At 43.1% G+C, this 24,823-nt stretch overlaps 2 protein-coding genes and 1 long non-coding RNA gene across 7 annotated transcripts in view; 1 reads left to right on the forward strand and 2 right to left on the reverse strand.

Moving 5' to 3' along the window:
* Positions 1-1,156: 1,156 nt before the first annotated feature.
* On the reverse strand, positions 1,157-18,877 carry LOC135093597 (thioredoxin domain-containing protein 11-like). 4 transcript variants are annotated; one of them, XM_063992991.1, is made up of 16 exons: positions 18,773-18,877; positions 17,512-17,731; positions 15,708-16,009; positions 14,243-14,266; positions 13,383-13,593; positions 12,793-13,035; positions 12,368-12,571; positions 12,053-12,250; positions 11,704-11,893; positions 11,413-11,509; positions 10,662-10,854; positions 4,609-4,753; positions 4,021-4,249; positions 3,264-3,372; positions 2,402-2,595; positions 1,157-2,027 (listed from the first exon to the last, which is right to left on the reverse strand). In XM_063992991.1, exons 2-16 carry the CDS (start codon positions 17,521-17,523, stop codon positions 1,460-1,462), a joined length of 2,919 nt encoding a protein of 972 aa, XP_063849061.1. In that variant the 5' UTR covers positions 17,524-17,731; positions 18,773-18,877; the 3' UTR covers positions 1,157-1,459. The 4 variants fall into 4 exon arrangements, with proteins under 4 accessions (XP_063849061.1, XP_063849060.1, XP_063849063.1 ...); XM_063992990.1 differs by having other exon boundaries at positions 13,383-13,596; XM_063992993.1 differs by lacking the exon at positions 14,243-14,266 and having other exon boundaries at positions 18,773-18,876.
* A 195-nt stretch (positions 18,878-19,072) lies between these two features.
* Positions 19,073-23,806, forward strand: LOC135093603 (nicotinamide N-methyltransferase-like). 2 transcript variants are annotated; one of them, XM_063993007.1, is made up of 6 exons: positions 19,073-19,804; positions 20,016-20,151; positions 20,443-20,532; positions 20,831-20,956; positions 21,256-21,382; positions 21,683-23,806. In XM_063993007.1, the coding sequence occupies exons 1-6, from the start codon at positions 19,651-19,653 to the stop codon at positions 21,947-21,949; spliced, it is 900 nt and encodes a 299-aa protein (XP_063849077.1). In that variant the 5' UTR covers positions 19,073-19,650; the 3' UTR covers positions 21,950-23,806. The 2 variants fall into 2 exon arrangements, with proteins under 2 accessions (XP_063849077.1, XP_063849078.1); XM_063993008.1 differs by having other exon boundaries at positions 19,076-19,804; positions 20,858-20,956.
* Positions 23,234-24,823, reverse strand: part of LOC135093607 (uncharacterized) — a 2,416-nt gene continuing 826 nt past the window's right edge. Inside the window, exon 2 of the long non-coding RNA XR_010263432.1 lies at positions 23,234-24,351. This is a non-coding gene — a long non-coding RNA (uncharacterized LOC135093607). The remainder of the gene's footprint in view (positions 24,352-24,823) is intronic.

Genomic DNA, 24,823 nt, shown 5'->3' on the forward strand with positions numbered 1-24,823 from the left:
AAAAAAGGCATTAGTGAACCACTGATATAAATAATTAGATCCAAGAGAGGTTGGTAATGTGGGTTTGTAAGCCACGTGTGGACGGTCTACAGCAAAAACATGCCTAATGATATGTTATGGAGAATCAAACACTCATCTTTTTCATAACTCTATACTCAAGAATTCCCTGAGTACTTTATACAAAAATGGACGTTGACAAAAAAAAAAAAAAAAAAAAAAAAAAAAAAAAAGAGAGAGAGAGAGAGAGAGAGAGAGATGGGGGAATGTCATTATTTGATAGTGATTAAAGATATTTGCATGGATCCTGGTATGAAGATTACTATACCTTGAGCAAATGAGCAAACCTAGGAAGGCTGCCACCAGAGTTTGCAAGGAATGGTATCCCTGGTTTCTAAGACCAGGTGTTTTCTGCTAAAACAAAACTATTACAATGGAAAAATCTGAAAACCTCAAATAATTCTTGACATTTGAGCTTCTTGATGGGTCTGGAATATTCTCACCAAATTCTGACATTGCTGATGGCTGTACCTGTCTGTCTATCTCGTTCTTCAGCCATTCTCTCAGGTGAATTCTTGAGAAGAGGCATCAGGTGTAGGTTGATAACCAGGCAGTGCCAGTCACCAGCAATGCTCTCACTAAGCGGCAAAACCTTCTCTCCCTTTAAAGGTTAAACAGTTTCTTTTATATATATATATATATATATATATATATATATATATATGCATACCGTTCAAGATTATACAATGCACCTGAATTCCAAAGAAATATATTTCTCTATATACATGTGTGTATATATATATATATATATATATATATATATATATATATATATATATATATATATATATATATATATATATATATATATCCTTTATCCATCACGTGTCACAAACAATTCACTGTAGCATCACTCACCATTTCCCTGACAGTATAGAAATTTTGGCACAACAAAGTAGCATAGTACATTCCCTTCTTTTGTCTAGAGATTGAAAATATAGTCTTCATTTCACCTCAATTTTCCCTTTGATAAAAGAACACAGAAATATAAATCTTCTCATAAGATTTCAGAACCTGTAACAAAGTTCAAATAATATATTTATAAATAACTAGATACTATGAATAAGTAGACAGAGTGAGGGAATTGAGGATATTGTAATTCAAGTCCACATTTAATACATCACAATAAAAGCTCATAGTCTTCAGGATACGATGCAAGTCTCCATAACAAAACACTTCATGATGAGGGGATGATACATGAGGCACGTGTGTGTGTGTGTGTGTGTGTGTGTGTGTGTGTGTGTGTGTGTGTGTGTGTGTGTGTGTGTGTGTGTGTGTGTGTGTGTGTGTGTGTGTTTTAGGATGAGTGCATGAGTGTGTATTCCCACCTATACAGTTTCTCTATAAATAAGTGTATCACAGGAAAAGGCTCCAGCACTTGTAACCCTAAGGCCTCCCTCCCCTATAATTCTTCATGGGCTGTATCAGAGTTAGAAGGTTCTTGGGAGGAGGAGGAGGAGGAGGAGGAGGAGGAGGAGGAGGAGGAGGAGGAGGAGGAGGAGGGATCCGCAGAGAGCTTTTCCATAAGGTAATTAAATGATTCTACCCGCATGCTATCCAGAGCCTCCTGATTGAGTGGCCTGGACAGCAGCTTCTGGATGTGATTCAGGTGCTCCAGCTTCTTCCTCTGCGTCTTGATATCCTTCATGAGGCGGGTCTTGGCACGCCGCAGACGCTCATAGTGACGTTGCTCATGCTCGTGCAAGTCAGTGGCTGCTTGTGAGGAAGGGACAGCCTTCACTAGTCTCTCGAGAACTCGCTGAAGCCTCAAAGTGGAGACTGTGATGTTATGCTGGAGTGTGGTAGAAGCAATGGCAGCCTCATGTAGCACTCCTTCCTGGCACTGCTCCCCACAGGCATGGAGTGCTAGAGTGAGGCGGTGTCTGGGCCCCAGGTCGGCCATGATGAAGGATATCACGCTGGCTGGAGTTATGGGGTGGGTGAGATCGAACACTCGACTCTCAGACTTCCTGTAATGACCAAGACCATTACGTGTGTATGGAAGGAGAAAACAAGTAAATGTTCATCCTGCTAATCATATGCACTTTGTGTTTTTGAATATGTTGGTAAGTGCAAGTTTCCTTCTGTTTAGTTGACAGATATGTAATGTGGAATTCATAACTGTAGAAACTAAAGACTGGAGCATATACAGATTCCTCAATCAAGGCCACCAAGAAACAGGCACCAGAGTGGATTAGATTAGAACAGAGTGACGTTTCTCTTACGTATTCCAGTGAATATAACTTTGATTATACTTAGAATCTTTAGCTCTTATTTCACTTCACTGGAAGTAGTTTCTGAAGTACCTCTTCAGCTCATTTAAAAGAATTTGAGATCATTATACCTGAAGGGAGGATGGACAATGATGGTAGGTAGGCTGGTGAAGTGCAGGTGCCATGGCAGTGTGTTCCCCACCGCATTGATCCGGGCAAAGGTGACATCAGGTATGTGGTGCATTGTGTGGGCCACTGTCAGGAATGTGTGACCTATGCTGCTGCAGGCCACACAGTTACTATTGTAGTGCAGCACCACCACGGTCTGTAACACACATGCACACACACACACACATACACAGTTTTTAATTTCTTACACTGACAAAGAAAGGCTAGAGTTAGTCCCTAGATGATGGGGATTTGGTGTGTGAATATTTCCTTTAATACAGATCCTACAATAATAACTTACAGCACAAGAAGCACCAATTCTTCTCCTTTGTAATGGTGTTTTGTGTCCACAGAAATCTGATAAGGAGCTTACCAATGTTCATTAATAGTTTCTTCACTGTTTATCTTTGAAAATCTCAGTTGTTCTATAAGACTATAGGATTTACATACCACATCAGATTTTCCTTAAGATACAATTAGTAGCTTTCCTAAAAATGGCAGGTTTTTCACTTGCTTATTTTTTGTTCTAAGTGTGAAATTCCCAAACTTAAAATCACTTGCCACATTCAGCCAGGAAAGGGAATGATTCACACACACTCAAGTGCCCCTGATACCTGATCCCTCTCCCATTTTTTTTTTCCATGTTACCAAGTGGGTGAAAATCAACTGCCAGTATGTGCCCTTGGCTCACCTTAAAACTTGACAAACTTTGATCCACCCAAGCAGCACCTACTGGACTTGATGAGTCAAAGTAACAAGATAAGTAGAGCTAGGAAGCTGATCTCGGTCTTCCTGCATTCCCTGAGAACACAAATAGTGACTCACCTTGCCAGTCTGCTGAGTGACCTTGAAGTAATTTTCTGCTGTCAGTTCCTGGATGCACATTTGAGAAGTATCACAGTGTGTCATTTCTTTTTTCCCACTCACCAAGGTTCTAGAATGCAACAGTTTTTACAGCACAAAAGATATGTTGCCTCCAAACATTTTAAAATCTGTGCCTTTCCTTATTCTTTATCCTTGCCATTTGGTTAGAATATCTGAACTTTCACCCATGAGAAATAGCACACATTACACACAACACATATTGCATGAATAGTTATGTGAGTCACAGCCTGGCTCAAGGTTACAATTGTTACAATGAATCACAAACAGATGCTAGATAAGGAATATGCTAAATTCAGCTCCCAAAAAGGACAGCAAACAGGGAGTTCTTACTAAGCCTCAGTAACAACACATCTAGATGCATGTCATGTTTCAATAACATCTTAACAGTGATAGTAAATCAGCAAAAAAGTGCATCTAGATAAAAGGATTCCCAAATAAATCCTTACCAATAAAAGGAAAACATTTTTTAATGGATGGCAAGAAGGGAGCATAGCAAAACACTGACTTGATTTGAATAATTTCTAACTGAAGTTTTAAGTGAGTTTGGAGTAAAATATGATTTCCCTGATAAAAATTGTACTGTCTCATCAGCACTGATGTAAGAGAAGAATTGAAAGAACACACTATTGAAATAAATAAGTGCTGCAAAAGTGATCAATATCTCAAGCAGAAAAGTTAAGCTGAAGCACCACCTCACCTGTCAAGAAGTCCATGAGTGTAGTTGAGGATGAAGGCTGCCAGAGTGTGCTTGGACAGGCTGGCATCCAGGATGAAGTGTGCCTCTCTCTCCACGTCCACAATGACTGCAGCAGTGTTGGGCGGGTCACGGGAAGAGAGGTTCACCCCGAGTCTGTTGGCCATGTCCTGGTGGTGCAGGGAATCCACCGCCAGGAAGGAGAGAGTCTTGTTTGTCCTGCATCCCAAGCCTGAAGGGAATCATGTGGAGTCATGAAGGAATCTGCCCACATGCACACATCACACACAAAGACCAATGTTTTGTTTTGTGATATAGTACCTATGTACTGGAGACCTATAAGACAATGTGATGATATCCACTTGTTGGGTACCTATATAGCACATAACATCTTTCCATTGCCTGTGCCTCACTATATTAGTCATTAATTTTTACAAATGCTTGATGGTAAAACACTCTCTTCATTATGTCAATAAATAAAGTTGATACACTGAGAAACTTTGATCATATCTCAGTTCTTTTCTTTTAACTTTGTTCATTCCTACATTGTCAATGAGTGCCTTATAAACTCTTCCCTTGTTAAGTACATACCTGTTATGTCCAGAGGTGAATTTTGGTCCCTGATGAAAGGCACAGGGCCAAGCAGGGATCCCTGGAACAGTCTTTTACACTGATCTTCCCCTGCCAGGACTTGCAGTCTCTCTATGTGGTCATCTTGTTGGCCAGCTTTTCTAGTCTGAAATCAACAACCTTGATTTGAACCAATACATGTAGTACTTGTAAAGAGCAACATGTAATAAACACACGTGCACATTCTTCACCTGTTTATTGGGGAACTTGTCACTTTCTACTGGGGTGGATGGTACTCAGGTCATACAGGCCTCAGATCAGATGATCCTCAAGGCAGATAAGCCTGAGTCCAAATAGGCCTCAGGATATTTGGTGCTTGAGACACTTGGCACCCAAACCACTTGGTCCCCAACATGTCTCAGACGTCTGGACTATAGGCTTCATGAAGGCAGCATGTGGATCCACACATACTGATATAATGTTCACCAAACCATCTATCAACTTATTCAACCACATGCAGCCATCCACTCAACCGTCCCACAATTCACTTACCCACTCATCCATCCAACCAGATTCCTACTGAATCATCCACTCATCCAACCATCCACTTACCATCCATCTACTCATCCACCAACCCACTCACTCATCCATCCATCCACCCAACTACCTACCTATCTATCCACACAACCATTCACCCTCTCATCCACCTACCCACCCGATGACCTGCCCATCCACCCATTTACCCACACATTTACCTACAACCCATTCTTCTATATATGCAATCATCCACTCACCCTTCCATCCACTTATCCACTCATCCATCCACATATCCACATATCCCTCCATACATACACACACTCATTGACTTACCCATCCATTTACTCACTCATCTATCCACTCAGTCACATATCCATTCACACACCAATTCCCCTACCCATCCACGCATCCAACCATCCATTCATCTACCCATTCACTCCCCCATTTACAGACCCATCCACCTGTTTATCCACACAATTCACCCATCCACGAATCAATCAATCCATCCATCTACCTACCTACCTTAATCCACCCTGCCATACAACCACCTACTCGTACATCCATTCCTGATCCACTAATCCACTCAGAGAGAGAGAGAGAGAGAGAGAGAGAGAGAGAGAGAGAGAGAGAGAGAGAGAGAGAGAGAGAGAGAGAGAGAGAGAGAGTCCTGGTGCATTAACATAGGTGTGACTGCAACTCGTCATAAAACTTTACAATGACAAAATGCAGCATTGTGCAACAAAAGCAGCTGCCATGTCAGTAATTGGTGCTACATTGTGATTTTATGCCAAAATCTTGAACACATCGGCATCCGCATCAGTGGGGATGTCATAATTTGATATCCGCATCCACGTCCGCATCGCAAATTGAAAGAAACGGATAGCCGCATCCGCTTCCACAATATAAATACATATGACAGTCGCATACACATCCGCATTCGCGGGTTCGCGGATGAATTTGACATCAGATATATCTCTGGTGTGTGTGTGTGTGTGTGTGTGTGTGTGTGAGAGAGAGAGAGAGAGAGAGAGAGAGAGAGAGAACAGGTGGGGGAGGGATAGGACGTCATTGAGAATGTTAAGACTACTTGAGTGAACGAGAATGAGGGTAAGCGTGAATACACTGGATGGAGAGTCTTAGTGACTACGGCCAATGACACACACACATTAAAAAAAAAAAAAAAAAAAAAAAAATGACAGGAAAGGAACACACACACACACACACACACACAGAGAGGAAGGGGGGGGGGGGAGAGGATAGCGGGCGAGATGCGTGCGTCTATGCACAATAGTGACGTATCGGATATCCGCCTCCGCATCCGTAGTGAAGATACTGTCCGCGTTGCTATCCGGATCCACGTTTTAAAAATAACAAAAGATCAGTATCAATATCCGCCACTGCGTCAAAGGGAGGGTGTGTGTGCGTGTTTGTGTGTAGGGCAGCGAGGGAGGCTGAGTATGAAGGTTACAGAGAGAGAGAGAGAGAGAGAGACAGAGAGAATCACTCCCTTTATCTCTTTATCTATGACAGTCGACAGATAAGGGGAGGGGAGGTGACAAGGAGAGAAGTTTGGGACACGACGAAAGATGATTGGAGAGGAAGGAACGTATTATGAAGGAAGGCAGGCAGAAGGGAGCTCGTAAAGGGGAAGGGGAGTACGTGAGGCAAGGAAGTGAAGGAAGTGTGAAGATAAGAGTACGGGGAGGAAGTAGAAAATTTTAAGGAAAGAGGAAGTAGGTAATGAAAAAGTATTCTTCTTTTTCACCCCAGCCTGAACCCTCTTCTTCACCCCAGCCAGGCCACACAGAGGGGCTAAAAGGCTTGTCTGACCCAAAATGAATATTGTTCTGGGTCCCACTATACGGTCACGGCACACACACACACACACACACACACACAACCATCTACCTCCTCCACTGTCAGTATAAAACATGTGTATTTGCATATAATATATTTCTTTGTGTCCTGTAACATAAGTTTAACATGACTATATTTTATTTTACTTATTTATTTATTTATTTTTTGCGGTGGGGGGGGGGGGGGAGGGCGTAAATCCGTCTATGTCGGACCAACCTTTCCCCTTATTAGTCCGAGTTAGCGAGATTCAACAGTAATGAAGAATAAGTATTCCCTTTTGCTGTCCCAGACTCCCTTTTCTTCTTCCATCCACCGCTTTCCTTCCCCCACTCCTTGCCACATGTACATTTACTCTTCAGTTACGTCTGCTTCTACATTCTTCAGATATATAATACATTTTTCACTTCTCTTGTTATATCTCTTTTCTATTTATTTATTTGTTTTTCGTTTGTTTTCCTCTCCTTTCTAAAGCTGTGTGTCAGACAGGGCACACCTTCTACCTGCTGACAGCCAGCGGTGGTGTTGCCATGATCCTACTTTGATAGCGGTCATTGAGTAAATGTGCATGTTTCAAATCTATGATATTTAAATATTATATTTTCTTAATACTCAAATGTGATAGGGGAAAATTACAATTGTTCATGGGTCTGATGCCGTAATTTGTTTAAAACGTTATTTTCAGTACATTATTAAAAATTTACTATCCGGCATCCCACTCCACTGATATCTCGTTTCCTTTTCCCCACTCGCAACTCGCATCCTCTCTCCAGTCCTCAGTCCTCACACCCGTTTGACACAAACCCCTGCCCGTGTGCATGCCTGCACCCGCCACGACCATGGCTTCCAGAACGAGTAGTGCCGTGTGGGAGTTTTTCTTAAAAGAGTCCAGTGAAAATGCTCAGTGTCTTTTGTGTCGGCAAAATTATTCACGAAAAGGACGTGGAACAACTAATTTGAAAAACCATTTAAGATCTATACATAAAGAACAATATGCTAAGCTGCTGGAAGAAGAAAAGAAGAATGCGTTAAAAAAGAATTCTGTAAAAACTCCCTTACAGAATGTGAACCTTAATGCCCGAGAGATGCGAGTTGAGCAGTGCTTTACAACTGTGACACTGCGGGATCCCCCTCAGTGCAACAACCAAGAGATGGACAGATACATATCTGAAATGTTAGTGATGGATGACCTGCCATTCAGCCGTGTGGAAGACGAGGGGTTTATGAGGCTTATGTCCAAGACTGTCCCACACTACAATTTGAAAGAGCGGAACTTCTACTCCACAATGGTTTGCACAGACATTTATGATGCGGTGTGTGCCCGGATTAAGGACGTAATCAATGAGATCACAACTACTAAGGGGAGCAGCATCTCCTTCACTACAGATGTGTGGTCTGATCCCTCGGCTGGTGTTTCACTTCTGAGTGTCACCGCTCACGCCCTCAATCGTGATTTCGAGAGAGTAAACTTTGTTGTGGGAACAGAGCAATTAGAGGAAGGCCACACTGGCGAGTACATCTCCAGAAAATTCAATGACATGTTGGATAGATGGGAAATATCTCCCAACAGTGTGCACTGTGTAGTGCGTGACGCAGGAGCAAACATGAAGAATGCTCTTTATCTCTCAGGCTTGAATAACCTGGATTGTGCTGTGCAAAAAGTACAGTTAGTTGTCACAGAAGGCTTTCAGTCTCAGAAAGCAGTTTGTGACATAACTGAGAAGTGTAGGGGGCTTGCCACACACTTCCTCCTGTCAACCACGGCCCAGGATGAAATAAAGCTGATCCAGGAACAGCTGCAGTTACCCGCCCTAAAACTCCTGCAGGATTCACCAACACGGTGGACCAGCACACTGCACATGCTCAAAAGAATGGAGGAAATGAAGATGCCTTTTTGTATGTATGTGGCAAAAAAAACCCAAGTCCCACAGTTTAGCAATGCTGAATGGGCTACACTGTCACAGTGTATAAAGGCCTTGGAGCCATATGAGGAATTTACCAAACACCTGAGTGACTCTGCATCAACTGTGGCTGACGTCATACCCCTTGTGGTATGTCTCAAGAATGCCCTACAGCCAACCTTTGTTAAATCTGAACCACCGGACTTAGACTCGTATGATGAATGGCAAGATTACCAGGCAGGTGTGGAAATAATCAAATACATGAAAACAACAATGAAAGTAGAAACAGAGAAAAGCTTTGCCGGGCTAGAGCTGGACAACACGTACAGAGTGGCAACATACCTTGACCCTCGGTATAAAGCAAAATTTTTCTCATCTTCACACATAACAAAGCAGGTGCAAAAAACAGTAGCTTGTCTTTGTGATGAGATTGCAAGTGTTGATGTGGGAGATGATGAAAATCCATCAAAAAAGAGAAAAAGAGATGATAAGCCCAAGGCAAACACTTCAAGAAGCATATGCACTTCTTTACAAGGTGCAATGGCCATGATCTTGGCATCCAGTAGTGATGAAGAATCAGAGATGGCTGAGGCAAGCACAATGGACATGATTCATGAATACCACAAGGAGAAAAGGCTGGGGGCTAATGAAGACCCATTGATGTGGTGGAAGACAAACACCACCACATACCCTGCATTAGGAAAACTCGCCCAACAATATCTGAGTTGCCCCCCAAGCAGTGTTACCACTGAATGGCTACTTAGTGGTGCTGGCAACACACATGATGAAAAGAGGAACTGTTTCAAGGGGAAGAAAGCTGAGAAACTACTCTTCTTGAAGAAAAATTTGCCACTTCTCAAGTTTGATTATTAAATGCTGCAGCCTGTGACATAACAAGAAGCTAATAATGATCACCAGTTCAAGTCTGCCACTTTCCAAGGGTGGAGGCTGGGGAAAGTGGCTGGTGGGATGCATGACGAGTTGGGTCCCCGTCCCGCATCCTGGCAACACACTTAAATGTACTCGTACGTTTAAGTGTGGCTGAAACTCGTCTCAATGTACTGCATAAATGAACTGTGACGTGTAAAATAACTTGCATCTGCAGCTGTGGCTATGAAAGTAAAAATAATCCACAACTGCATCTGCAAATATTAGTATTTTAACCTCCACAACTGCATTTTATGACAAATACATGTACAGCATTGCCTGCACCTCTGTGGACCTCTAAAATTTAATATGTGATACATCACTACTTCACACCCCACATGTTTGAGGACATTCATTCACTCTCTCTCTCTCTCTCTCTCTCTCTCTCTCTCTCTCTCTCTCTCTCTCTCTCTCACATCATCACCAAATCTCACACACAGGGCTGCCAAGAGAACTAAAATGTGCTGATGCAGGAATAGTTTAGGGATCCCACCCCTGCAGCCAGTAGGTAAAGGTAGAGAAGGGACCCTTCCTCTGAGATCTAATGGGCCTCCCAAAGATTCCATGGGGCCCTGGAGCAATGCACCAGTTGAGCCCCCCTCTTGATGGGCCTACTCACAAATTCCCTGTTATTTACATACAAATTCTTCACTCCTTCCAGCAATCTGCCTTCAATACCATATAGTTTAAGAATATCCAATAGCACTTTCCTTTCAAACCCATCAAATGCTTTCTCTGTCCATGAATAGTACAAAGACTTCCTTCCCTTATAAACTTTTTCACACAACTGCCAGTATAACGTACCAGGACTAAACAACACCAACACTAAGTACAGTCATTCAAGCAATGACTCACCTTCTCCCCTGCATGGGTCTTGGTCATGGAAATGTGTGGCACTGTGGGGGTGCTGGAGGAGGAGGAGGTGTTGGCCTCATGGCAGCACAGTGAGGAATCCTTCCAGGGGCTGTACTGCAGGACCATCTCACGGCAGGAGTCGCTCAGCACCATCATCAGACTCTTGACGTGCTGAAGCAAGTTGGCCCGAACTCTGTGAAGAGGAGGAAGAGGTACAAAGTTATGCATAGCTATCATTCTCTCATGTTAAAGGCAGTGGTTACACAGAAACAAAAATATCTCCAGACAATAAAGATTTTTTACACTTACATACCTACTTCAATGTATGACCATTAAAAAGACAACTCAAACTTTCATAAATATGGACTGTACACAGAATAAGATCTGTCCCTGGGATCTTACATACTTCTCAAAGCATTCCCTCTCTTATGCCTCACTTTTATTTACTAGTGTCTCCTAAGGAGGTAGTTCAGGCAGAGCTTCCACCTCCCTATCAAAATATTCCCTCCCTCTTTGTTTAATTCTTTCCAATCTACTAACACTTCCTTCACATAGCAGTTTCTCAATACATTACATACAAATAAAAATAAAACTCTTAAATGCAAAGGTACAACAAAGTCACACAGCAGTCAGTCATGTACAGCTGGTTAAGGTACACTACCTCATATTCCTCCCTATTTCTTGACCACAAGAATACAAAAATATTAAGCTTTTCTGAGTTTTGTAATCAAAGAATATGAAGATAACTCACTGAAGGTTAGGATTGGCACACTCCTGGATGACAGTGCCTCCCTCTGATGCAGGAGTACACTCCCCTCCTGTCTCCCAGCCATGACAGCACCTTTCAGCTGTAACATGATACCATCATGATTTTGGGTAATGCCATGTGATTATAGGGACACTTCCTCTTCATTACTATGATGACCACATCAGTTCTTTGAAAGCTCTCAATTCTCCCCACCACTATGATCCAAATACTTATAGGCTGTACTCATTTGGGGATAAAGATACACAATAAAAATGAGATAAAACAGTGACATACCTTCAGAAGTGTGGTGTTGCTGTGAGAGATGCAACATATGCAGGTGCTCTACCAGGTAGGAGTGGCAGGCCTTCTCCACCTTCCTCTGAAGTGTGCGGCCCCTGGACCGTGACGTCCCAAGGTAGCGGGCCAGTGTAGACACTCTACTGGACTGGTTGCAGTTGAAGTACTCCAGGGAAAGTTCTCTCAGCTGCCAAGAGAATTGGGTGTCACCATTATCATCACAGTATTGTCAGTACATGCTCAGCCCTTCAAGCATATTTGTCATACTTCTCATCCATTCCGTTCAACAATATTTGTTAGACGCCATTCATTTCATGTATACCTCCCCAGCCAGTCCTCCACTCACCAGGGTGAAAGGATCATTGGTGGTGCGGTAGGGGTTGTCAGGAGAGAAGAGCAGCAAGGTGGGGCCTTCCTGTGTTGCTCTGCTCATCACCTGACTCTTGTCGCCTGAGAAGTGAAGCCACGAGGCCGTCTCATCTAGACGCTTGGCTACCCAGTTGCTGATGCCTTCACTGTCTGATGAACCTGCATCGCTGAATGCCTGACAATGAAAAGGAAGTGAGGAACTGGCGTGTATCTTGGGGACTTGAAGATATGAAAATAAAATAATAACTCACAAGAAACACAATGTACCTGTAAAGAAAATAAGTCACCTCACCAATGTAGTGTTCCAGAGCACCAGGTGGATGGACTGAGAGGCATTGAGGGTAAAGGCTTGTGCCACCTGAGGATTGGTCACCACACCCCAGGCCACAGCACCAGCTGGTTCATGCTGCAGCCACCGCAGTGCTGCCAGGTAGTATGATGTGAAGCCTCGAGGCACCAGGGTGGAGGTGAAGTCGAAGTAGCCAAGCACCACAGCCTGTAAGGTCAACACTTTCTTAAGTACTGTGATGTTTTCTCCTCTTTCTCCTCCACTACAAAGGAAGCACTGTAGTACAAGTGTAAGAATATAAAATCTTTTTTACATCATGTTTAAATTCAGTGGTGCTACTTGGTCATCTTCCACCATTTTCTGCTTCCTGGCCTGATGACAGGAATGAAAATACTCATACAACTGCCACATAAAAAAGTTCCACTTACACTGTGGTCAATCTGTAGCCTGGGAAGATCAGCATGGGCGGCAATGTGGGTCAGTGGGCGCAAGCAGCGAGAGAGGAAACGTATGAGATGGGCAGCTTCTGGGAGTCCACCATATGCCAGCGCCTTGGTTTCCATTCCAGAGGAAGTGCGAACATGTAAAACTATTGCTGGAAACTTGCGGATCTTATACCTGGACTTGCACTCTGAGCCTGGCTGCCAGCAGTTGATTGCAGCAAAGTAGATCTAAAAGAAACAACTTTACTCACCAGATCATTCAATACAAGACAAAACAAAAATAAACAAACCATAGAAAATACATCGGCCATTCACACACACCATTTTAGTCCTGAAAGTTTAACAATGAAAATAGTTTACACTTCTATCTCTCTGACACCTCACTCAGCCTGTGAGTGTTCCCCATGAGGTAACCAATGCAGAAGGTTCTCCTCTTCATCTTTCCCTATCCAGACATTCCCTTCTTACCTGTTCAGATACTTGGCCTCTACTAAAACCTTTCACACATGTACTTTACAATTTCCTCTTTCCAATATCTGAAATGTGAACATGGTCCCTGCTGCCTCCTAACTTACCTGCTCATGGTGGTACTGTGCTGCACGCTCCACCTCCCAGCGCAGCGTCTGTGAGGCACGGTCCCATGGTGCATAGTACACCACCAGTGAGAGGTCTGCTGCTAGCAGCCGCTCAGTGAGTCCCTCCACATCCCCAGTGTAAAAGTCGGTCACCAAGGAGTGTTGTGGGAAGAATGGTTGTGGGGACGATGTTTTGCGTATCAGTGGTCCTCTGCTGGGAAAGATAACTCATGTTTACCACAATTGTCCACGAAATCTTAGTTACATTATAATGACAGCTTTTGAAACATTAAGGCATTAAATTCAAAAGGTATCCAAGAGGAGTGACCAGAAATACAAACCCAACATACATTATACAGAAACTACTTGCTACCAATTGAGCTGCAAAGGACCATCAAGCTCCTATTGGATGTTGGTTAGCCTTGACTGTCTTGCCACTACACTGACAACCTGATTTTGTTATTGTGATGTACATGTTCTACCGGATGGGTAACTGAACAAAAAAAGATTGGGAAGGAAAAGTGAAAACAAGCTATGTACTATATAACGGAAAACAGGCAACAACAAAATGTAGCACTGCACCAAACACATAACAGGAAGCAAGATGAGAAAACTGGCAATAACAATGGAAAACTCATTTGAAATAAAGAAATGCATGAAATATAAGGAGCAAAGTAGATATTAAGACAAGAACACAGCAACATAGTAAACCAAAGCACAAACTCATTTCTTCATAAGACTATCTTTTACAGTTTAGTTGCTAGGTTTGTGCAAGCATTCCTCAGGGATTCAGCCAACCCCTTGAGGTTCTACAGCTAAAGACACCTCTACAAGACAAGGAAACTATGGTACTCCCTTACCCTTTGGATGATATTGCCCACGAACTAGAGGGAAAGACCAAAAAGAATTAGTCAATGCCAGAATAGGTGCAATAATGCAGTACACATTACCCTCCAGGCAAGCCACTATTTTGTGCCCAATATATTGGGTGTTCTGTGAGTTGAGGGACTACATACTTTACAATATGATCATTGTTTTATGGTAAGATTTATTCATTTATTTATTTTCTTGTATTGTTTAGAGGGCTGTGTTATGGCAGTCACCCTGAGTGGTGCGAGATGCAACTTTGTCAACAAATGCAATATATACATAATACATTTTTTGGCACATATGACACACCTTTCTGTGTGATGTACCTTTGTTTTAAATATGTATATCTTAAATGCTTTATCATAAATATATTAAATACCTATATGACAAACTTTAATTTTTTTTTTCCAGGAAAAGTCTCTCATACACCAGGAAATACAAGTACCAAATTTCCTAGTATAGGTATGATACACAACTCTCCTAATGACTAACTATACACTGCAGTGACCAGTCTGTGGGGACTTGTCTTCTGCAACAATGAATCAGCAAATCAAGAGCAGAAATATGTGATGGAAATCATCTCACTTCTCTCTTTTAATGATTGAGTCAAGTAAACACCGAGACACAGGAACCAAGTTTATGTTGCTGATAAGTAAATGGGTGTGCAATGAAACAATACTAAGATATGATCTCCTTTATGGAGATGAGCTTGCCTGCGTACTACTCTAAGTCAAATATAAAAGTGATGTCACAGCACATAAGGTCAGAGAAACCCCACTTGGCCAGCAAGTGAAGCCTTCCTCCAGGGGTGAGGTGAGTAGCATATTACTGACAACTGAGTGATCACTTGTACAAGATCACTAAACCAGGGAAGTGGAAAAACAAAAGACACTGAAGCAATTCTGTTCAGTACTTGTTACCTATCAAAGAAAATGTACAACCTAGAAACAAATTAAAGTAAACTAAAGAAGCATCTCAAGCCTGTTAGGTTAGGTTAGTGTCCTTATAGGTGGGGGTTCAGAGGGAGCATAGGCCCCGGTTAGTTAGGTTAGGTTAATGTCCTTAAGGGGGTGTCCAGGTGGAACATATTGGATGTATTGTGTTACAAGTTAGGTTAGCGTAGCTGGAAACACCCCCTAATTAGCAAGGATGGTGAGCCCAAAAGGTTAGGATAGCGTTGAGGATGTTATGGGCGGCTGGATATTCCTTGTTTGTTGACTTTTTTCCTTAAACTTTTAAGGCTTCAAGAATTTGGTCTATTTAGGCCTTCCCGCCCTAAAACCTCACCATCCCACCAGGCCATCAAGCTTGCCTGTCCTAGAAAGAGGCAGCAATAGAATAAATCAGCAGTTGGTACTGGTAAGATTCATCTTTACTATTTACAACCACCACCCCTGCAACTAACACCCAGCCCGCCACGCCTCCCAGCAGTACCCACTACTGCCACGCCCTCACCTGCTTTGCACCACGATAACCAGCGCCAGGAAGAGCAGGGACAGTTTACAGGCCAGCATGATCTTGGCGGAGAACAGCTGTGAGGTGGTGGTGGTGGTGGGCGGGGAAGGCACAGTAGCCTCTACACCCACACTCTTCCCCTCCTCCTCCTCCTCCTCCTCCGTGTCCAAGCTTCCTGGTGCAAGTGTCTCCTCTCCCTGGTACTGGTGAGAGCTGGGTGGAGGCCCCGCGTCACGCTCACCAGCTGGAGTGCCCCCCTCGCCCTCTACGTCAGGCATCCCAGCACCATTGCTTATCACCCGCTGTGGCCATCAAGTAAACAATAGACACCACAGTTACAGCATATAAACACACACAAACGTCACTCTAGAAACAAAAAAGCATCAGTATTAAAGTTTTGATAGGCTCAAATTCGTTCTATAAGTATTCCTATGTTATTTTTGGGTATGCGAATATATCTAAATCTGCTCTCGTGGTCTTATATGATAGCCAATGACCTATCATCGTGAGCCAACTGTACTTGGGCTGCGATAATCAAAACTTTATTACTTAGGCCAGTATTCAGGAAAGCTTTGCTCTCTCACCACGACTACTTTCAAAGGCCACAGAGATGATTAGCCGGATTCTCATGATTGCTCCTCCTGTTAATAATATAGAAATGTTGTTAGTCTGTCACTAAATCCATGAAAAAAACACCCTTAAAAACCCGTGTAAATTCAACTTAGAACCTTTTGAAAGTAGTAGAGGTGCGGCGCAATAGTGTTTCAGAGTGTGGCCCTGAGATGAATGTTGCGTTGGTCGGGGAGATAGAGGATTTCAGTGCCACGTCCTCTTCCAAAAGACCCCTTTGCTCCACCTGTTACCTTGACGGAGGAATGAATGCTCCTTAACACATTATACTACGATCATATTAGGCTTGTTATGTAAGCTACTGCGTTAGAGAGAGAGAGAGAGAGAGAGAGAGAGAGAGAGAGAGAGAGAGAGAGAGAGAGGGAGGGAGAGAGAATTTTTACATAAACTGAATCTCAAGTTATATGACTAAGTAACCCTTTTGACTTACAACCGAAAGTTCCCAAACAGTCGGCGCCAGGACGTGATCGCTTTGAATCGCACATCGCAAAACTGCATGTCTATCATTTTCCCGCTGTATCCACTACGGAAAAGCCACGCGGAAAAAAAAAAAAAAACACTATGGCAACACTAGGGTCCTCGTCAGATGCTTTGATTAACAGCATCACAGCAGCAACGGAAATTTTTCTCTTCTTTCTTTCTTTCTTTTTTATTTATTTATTTATTTATTTTTTATTACACTTGACTGTAGAAACGTGTATTCTTATCAAATGCGTCTGCCCTCACCCCCTCCGCAGCTGAGTTACGCACACATGTTTCAATGTGTTATTTTCTCCTGATGTTTGAGACACGCACATGTGAAACTAATAAAGTGAGAGTGACTGCGTGCTTCAAATTAAGGAACGGTACTAAGGACACACACACACACACACACACACACACACACACACACACACACACCCATCAGTCTCAATCCTACCTAAAAGATAGGTAAGTACGAGGTCTTTCCGTAGGGGAACAGTTGGTTGGGTGACCAGCAGATGACCGTAGACGAATGATACACATCAGCATTATAATAACACCATTAAGAGTCTAAATAGAAGCCAATGAACTGGGAAAAAAAGACTATCTAGGCCAGAGAGAGAGAGAGAGAGAGAGAGAGAGAGAGAGAGAGAGAGAGAGAGAGAGAGAGACGACGTCCTTGAAACCAGTATGAAGACAGATCACTACATACCTTCATATTCATCGTCAGGCCTCGAGGTGCTTTTTTGGCATTAAATATCAGGAGGCAGCGCAGAGACAATAGCAGAACGTGACGCTGAAGCGGTGACTGAAGCCGGCAAGATGTTGACTACTGAATGCTGCTGTCCCATGAAGGCTGCTGACGCGCTGAGTGTGCAAAGGAAGCCACACTCCGACATAAGCTTATGCCCCTCAACCAATCAAAAGCTTATCTGTGTGGTATACGAACAAACTTTAAGTCGTGTTGGTAAATTATTGGTGTATCGTATGGTGCGACAGTGATAATGGCAACAATGATTTTAGAACAAGAATGAAAGAAATGGGAAATGCGAAACTGTATTTGATCTTACACAAAGCAACTCCTGAAATGCTTCTGCTTCCACTACTACCACTCCTCCTCCTCCTCCTCCTACTACTACTACTACTACTTCTACTATTTCTGACTACTATTACCAATGATAGTAGTAGTAGTAGTAGCAGTAGTAGTAGTAGTAGTAGTAGTAGTAGTAGTAGTAGTAAAAATAATAATCATCAACAGAACCATCAACACCACCACCACCACCACAACAACAACAACAACAACAATAACAACAACAATAATAATAATAATAATATTAATAATAATAATAATAATAATAATAATAATAATAATAATAATAATAATAATGGTGAAATTATCTCCACATAACTTCACAGTTCTTGTTGCATTTCTTCGCAAACAAAATTAAGACTATCAAATATCTCCGTCAGAAAAACCCGATTATACAGACAGGAAATGAAACCGAAGTTTGAAGCAGGATATTTCAAACCACACAGTTATCAGATACTTCTCATTGCACTTGACATCAAATCAAACTTTAGACAATGGGGCAGCACTCTCAAATGTTCCGGCATCTTATTTTACTGCTTTTAATAGGTAGTGGTGGAAGAGATTCGAGATTCAAGTTTCTTTCATGATTCTAATGATAGGTCAATTAAATTCTTCACATATGATAAACTTAAGTGGATGTTATTAAGATTTTCGAGGGTATTTTATTCCTTTATTCATTATCATTTTTAATCTGTCTCATTGTGCATCCTAAAATACACATGAAAACTTGACTTCAAGATAGTCTTATGCAAGAACAAATAATGTCAAAGTACAGATTCAGATCAAAACCAGATAAAAATGTGTTCAGACGATTAAAAGTTGGTCATTAGAAGATTTATTTATTTAATTATTTATTATTATTATTATTTTTTTTTCCACTTACAAAGCACTCGTAATGTAGACCCCACCCAGCACACCTCCCTACCATAGCACTGTACACACCCTTTCTCACACACGCACGCCTCGGCACTGAACCGGGGAGGCACTAGTCAATGCTGAGGCGCGGCTATAGTGGAGATCACGGAAGCTTTATGTGTGCAGCGATCACACACACACACACACACACACACACACACACACACACACACACACACTGGCTAGAGAGAGAGAGAGAGAGAGAGAGAGAGAGAGAGAGAGAGAGAGAGAGAGAGAGAGAGAGAGAGAGAGAGAGAGAGAGAGTAAACGGAAGGGAAAATGAAGGTGAGAGAAAATGTAGAAGAAAGATGGAGAGGAAAGGAGAATATTGGTGGTGAGAAAGAGAACGAGAATGGAGGGAACAGAAGAAAGGAAGAAGTGAAGATGAGTGAGGGTGAGAGGATATGGAGGGGTAGAGAGATGAAAGTGGATGAGTGAAGAGACAGAGGATGGAGAGAGCGGAGGGAAGGAGTGGAAACAAATAAGCCTATATAATGTTTGTAGATGAGTGTATAACGAGAAGAAATGTCCCAGAGCGGTCAGTGAGGTATGAAAAATGTGCCAAGCAGAAATGAAAGGGATAGAATCATGCAACCATTCAAAAATCCTAAATAACTTCCTTTGGAGCCTGAGGAAGTCAGGCTGCCAAAACGTTTGACAATACAACTTTTCATGATGCACGGCTGGTGGTGATGGTGGCGGTGGTGGTGGTGATAGCGTAATGGTGAGGCTATAAAGATAAGGAGAATGGCGATATCTAATAGGTGGTGGTGGTGAGGGAGGAGAGATGTGAACCTATATAACGGGGTGCTGGTGAAGGAGACACACGGAGGCAGGGAGCACGGGATGAGTGGCGAGGGCTCTGCGATGCAAGACGAGGCAGCGCGTGGTCAGTATTTGAGGCACTTCGACCCACAAGCATACCACGATACCTACTACGCCTCTGTGGACCAGGACCTGGCCTTCTTCCTGCAGTGTTACCACCACGCCTTCCACGCCGGTGAGGGCACGCTAGGCTTCTTGGCGGGTTAGACACAGGAAAGGGTAACAGACAGCTCTTGACAATCCTAACACCCCAGGCTTCTCTACCCACGCTAAGCACACACCACATCTCACAACTTCCAACCATTTACACCTTCCCTCACAAGGAAAAGTAGATGACCACAACTCATTTTCTCACTATCCTTTCAAATGCTGTTCATTTTCCTCAGAGCCTCGCCTAGCCCGCCGCAGCGCCGCCCGGAGACGCCTGCTCGAGGTGGGCTGTGGTCCTGTGCCTGTGTACACCGCCTGCGCCTCCGCCTTCGCCTCCTCCGTCACCATGAGCGAGTTTCTGCCTCAAAACAGGTGGGTGGTTCCCTTACCTAACCTTCCATCATCACCACTACAGCCACCATCATTTTATTATAATTTTTATCATTATAATTGTCATCATTGTTACCTACTATTATCAAGAAAGGACAGGCATAAACCAGTACATGCTGTGGGGCCTTGCTGTGGATGTAAGTGGTCAGCTGTGCTGTGCCTAAGCTCATGGGGTGTACGGTGGTCCGCGAGACTGTCCTTTTCCACCAGAGGCCGAAGGGGCTGAGAGTGTGAATGGTATGTGTATGTACCCTTGTTTGCTTGTTCTTCCAGATGCGAGATGCAGGCCTGGATGGAAGGGAAGGACGAAGCTCTGGATTGGTCAGTCTTTTTCAACTACCTGGCTTCCCTCAGCCCTCACAGGTATGCTCATTAACAAGTACCACCAATATACACCTAGAACAGGTAACATCACTTTACAGACTATACAGTATTCTGAAACATTTCGCTCTCTGACCACCACTATTTTCAAAGGCCATGGAGATGATCAGCCGGGTCCTCAAGAGTGTTCCTCCTGTCAATGATATAAAAATCTTGTTAATCTGTCGCTAAAACAATATAAGCAACTTTAGAACCTGTGTGACTTCAACCAGAGACTTTTGAATGTAGTGGAGATGCGGCGCAGGAGTTTTAGAATATGGTGCATAAATTTTCGCTGAAGTTCCTCAGTTCTCGAGTGTTGCTCCAGGAGTGTGAAGGACATCGAGAGTCAGCTGAGGTCACGCTTCGCAGAGGTCATTCCGTGTGACCTTACAATGGACGACCCACTCATCTCTCCCGCCCACAGGTTAGTTCAGGTCAAGAGAGGTCACGGTGCAGGAAGGGCATGAAAGGTTACGAGGTCAAGGGACGAGAAGAGTAGGATGTTTTTTTTTTTTTTTTAATTTCCATATGGTAATTTTTTTTCCTCAGACGCGTAACGAACTAACTTAACCAAACCTAACCTAACTTAACCTAACATAACCTAGACAGAATTACTATTACTACTACTACTACTATCATCCCACTCCCACAACCACCACCAACACTACTATCACTACCCCACTACTACTACTACTAGTACTACTACTACTACTTCTACTACAGGGCCTCCTACGACGTGGTAATGACGACCCTGTGTCTGGAATTCGTGGCATCAAGCAAGGACGACTACTACTTGATGGTGGGTCGTCTCGTGTCCCTGCTACGACCCGGAGGAGTGCTCATTATGGCCGTAAGTCGTGTTTGTAGTAATAGTAGTAGTAGTAGTAGTAGCAGTAGTAGTAGTAGTAGTAGTAGTAGCAGCAACAGCAGTAATGTCGCTCCTTTAATACCTTCATAGAAAACGGAGTCATTAATTTTGCCCCTACAATAAGTATTACCGAGAGAGAGAGAGAGAGAGAGAGAGAGAGAGAGAGAGAGAGAGAGAGAGAGAGAGAGAGAGAGAGAGAGAGAGAGAGAGAGAGAGAGACCCGACAATCTCACTCCTACAAAGCACACCTGCTCAATAACAAACAAGCTCTAACTCCTGCAGGGGGCTCTAAAAAACACAAAATACCTGCTGGGGGGCCTGACATACCCTTCCGTGCCCCTGGGGGAGGAGGATCTGAGAGCCGCCCTTCGCCCCCATTGCCAGGAGGACGTAACCATAAGGACACTCCATCGTCGGGGCCTCCTTCAGGACAAGCCAGCTGACCACGAGGGGGTATTCTTTCTCCTGACGCAGCGCCGGCAGGAGGGAGAGAGTGAAGGAGGAAATGAGTATAGAGATGTAAATGATGAGATGAAATGCGGGGGGTAGGGAGATGAAGATAGAAGAGAAGAATGAGGATGGAGGGAATAGAAGAAGGAAGGAGTGAAAGGTGTGTGTGTTATTAGGTGCTTGTAGTTTTGTGTGGAGGAAGAGAGTTGTCTTTAGAGGGCAGGCTGTGACTGCCCCCTTGTGTTGCGAGACACAAAGGGAAACGTTCAGTGAGATCACAGCTGGGTTTAATGATAAGTTCACAGTACCCCCTGAACAGTGCTTTAGACCTCACTGGGAGTAATTATCGTTTCGGCAGGTGTCTATTGCCTACTACTACTACTACTACTACTACTACTACTACTACTACTACTACTACTACTTCTACTACCACACCTACACACGAACACAAGTAGGTCAATGAAAGAGGCTCACCTGGAGAAGATTAAAAGCGTATATTTTATTTTTGTACACAATGAACAGGTAACACACGGGCCAGCCAATGTACCTGTCATCTCATTAGGCCGAGAACCCCTCTGTACACCTGGAGGAGGAGGAGGAGGAGGAGGAGGAGGAGGAGGAGGAGGAGGAGCATAGGAAGAGATATTTGTGTTTTCAGTTACTTCTTATGAAAACTAGCATGTTATCCAGAGAGAGAGAGAGAGAGAGAGAGAGAGAGAGAGAGAGAGAGAGAGAGAGAGAGAGAGAGAGAGAGAGAGAGAGAGAGAGAGCAAACAACAGTATTTCTATTGGTTTTTACTGGGGTGTTTGAGGGGTTTCTAATATACAGTGAGAGAAACAGAATAGTAAAAGAGATGGCTCCTCCCCACCCACCGCCAGGAGGAGGAGGAGGAGGAGGAGGAGGAGGAGGAGGAGGAGGAGGAGGAGGAGGAGAAGAGGTGTTTAAATGGGAAACTTAAATATTTCATGCATACACGGACCTGCCATGCTGTGTGTGTGTGTGTGTGTGTGTGTGTGTGTGTGTGTGTGTGTGTGTGTGTGTGTGTGTGTGTGTGTGTGTGTGTGTGTGTTGTTGTTGTTGTTGGTGTGTCAGTGCTACAAACAATGCTACAGCCAACAAACAGTTCAATAAGCTAAGTAACAACAGTAACAACAACAATAACAAAGTGTAAACAAGCCACACAAACAAAATAACAAACATATCAACAAACAAAGTAATATCAGTAACAACAACAATTATTAATCTATTCGTTCTATTATTAATAACATTCTCTTTACTCTTTCCTGTTTTTTCTTTGTTTCCCTCTTATCTTTCTGTTTTATTTTAATATAATGTGAAATAAAAAAAAATCACGTTTCTCTTTCCTAAAAATATAAAGGAAATTTGCTTTAATCTCAATATTTACTAATTTCCTTTCCTTAAAAAACAGTATAAATAATATATGTCTTTCCGTTTACGAAAATAATATTGAACACCATAATTTCAAACATTTCTGTATAAAACACAACACTTAGACTATAAATTCCCTAAAGTCAACACTCCAAGTAAGCTCCAATTCCATTATAAGCGATCTGTTCCTCTTTGTTATAACTTTTGTGGAATTCAACAATATAAAAAGACATCCGGGGAGAGCATGTTGTTGTGTGGGGGACGAAACTTATGATTACCCACAAGCCCCGTGGTAACAAGCAATAATAATAATAATAATAATAATAATAATAATAATAATAATAATAATAATAATAATAATAATAATAATAATAACATGCCTTTGTACAGTTTCCATACCCAAATTATTTACAATAAGGTTAGATTTTTTTAGTGAAGCATGTCTTTTGTTTTTCGACTCACAATGAAACGAAAACAACCAAAAACAAAATAAATAAAGAAAATAAAGATATATTTACAAAGTAAATGGAATGAATAAGAAAAAAAATGATAAAAACGAAAGAAAGTGAGAAAAAACAGAAAAAAACAGAAAAACTGAATAAAACTGAAATAAAATAAAACAAAGAAACAAAGAAATTTTAAATAAGACAAATAAATACAACATGAGAGAGAGAGAGAGAGAGAGAGAGAGAGAGAGAGAGAGAGAGAGAGAGAGAGAGAGAGAGAGAGCATTACAATCATGAGTCAACAAACAAAACAAAAACAACAATAACAACAAAACCTACCTAATCTCAACCCTGGTGTCCCAACCTCTCGCTGCGGCTAAAGGAACTGACGGGGCGGGAGGAGTAGGGAGGGCCCGGGACGCAGGAGGGGCGGGGTGTTTGGCTTACTCTTGTCCCTTACCACCGCGGTCTTCCTGGGAGGGTGTGGGTGTGGGCGCTGACGGAGTGTGGGCTGCCTCCTGTTAATATTAGTAGCGAGGGGCGTTGGGGTGTTAGTCAGATGTCTGTGTGCCTTCCCCTGCTGTTGTGGTGGACGGTGTGGGCGGTGGTGTGGGTGTGTCTGGGTTAGCGGCGCCCTTAGCGAAGCCTCCTTGTCCTTAGTGGAGCTGTAATGATCAAGGTATCTCATTAGGTCATTCCAAAGGCACCGCATCCCACAGCCTGCGTTGCTTCCTGTCTGTACACCCTGCCCCGCACCCACCACCTGGCTCACTTGGCTGCTCCCCTGCTGCCCTTCACCTACGTAACCTACCCCAGCAGAATAGGAGCCTTCGGAGCCTCCCCCAGCAGAATAGGAGCCTCCCCCAGCAGAATAGGAGCCTCCCCCAGCAGAATAGGAGCCTCCCTCAGCAGGATAAGCGCCTTCCCCACCAGGATATAAGCTTCCTTCACTAACATACGAAGTCCTATTAATCCTATTCCCTATTTGAAAGGTAGGACGTCCCCTATTCTGCTCGGGGTGGGAGTGGACGTCATTGGTGACCCCCACGTCTATCCCTTCAGGAGTATTGATCTGGTACACTTCGTCAGCGCCTCCTGCAGGGTACTGGTTGCTAAGAGTCCCAGGGGTCACAGGGG

The sequence above is a fragment of the Scylla paramamosain genome, chromosome 43 (genome assembly GCF_035594125.1).
Source record: "Scylla paramamosain isolate STU-SP2022 chromosome 43, ASM3559412v1, whole genome shotgun sequence".
Lineage (NCBI taxonomy): Eukaryota > Metazoa > Arthropoda > Malacostraca > Decapoda > Portunidae > Scylla > Scylla paramamosain.

Excerpts from the sequence above, each read along its gene's own strand:
- LOC135093597 (XM_063992990.1), bottom strand. Across the intron at positions 11,894-12,052 it reads CCAATGATCCTTTCACCCTG|CTGAGAGAACTTTCCCTGGA; the intron begins GTGAGTGGAGGA and ends TTCTCTTGGCAG. Across the intron at positions 3,373-4,020 it reads ACTCATGGACTTCTTGACAG|AACCTTGGTGAGTGGGAAAA; the intron begins GTGAGGTGGTGC and ends GTTGCATTCTAG.
- LOC135093603 (XM_063993007.1), top strand. The coding sequence starts at position 19,651 with ATGAGTGGCGAGGGCTCTGCGATGCAAGACGAGGCAGCGCGTGGTCAG. Across the intron at positions 19,805-20,015 it reads CCACCACGCCTTCCACGCCG|AGCCTCGCCTAGCCCGCCGC; the intron begins GTGAGGGCACGC and ends CATTTTCCTCAG. Across the intron at positions 21,383-21,682 it reads GAGGAGTGCTCATTATGGCC|GGGGCTCTAAAAAACACAAA; the intron begins GTAAGTCGTGTT and ends TAACTCCTGCAG.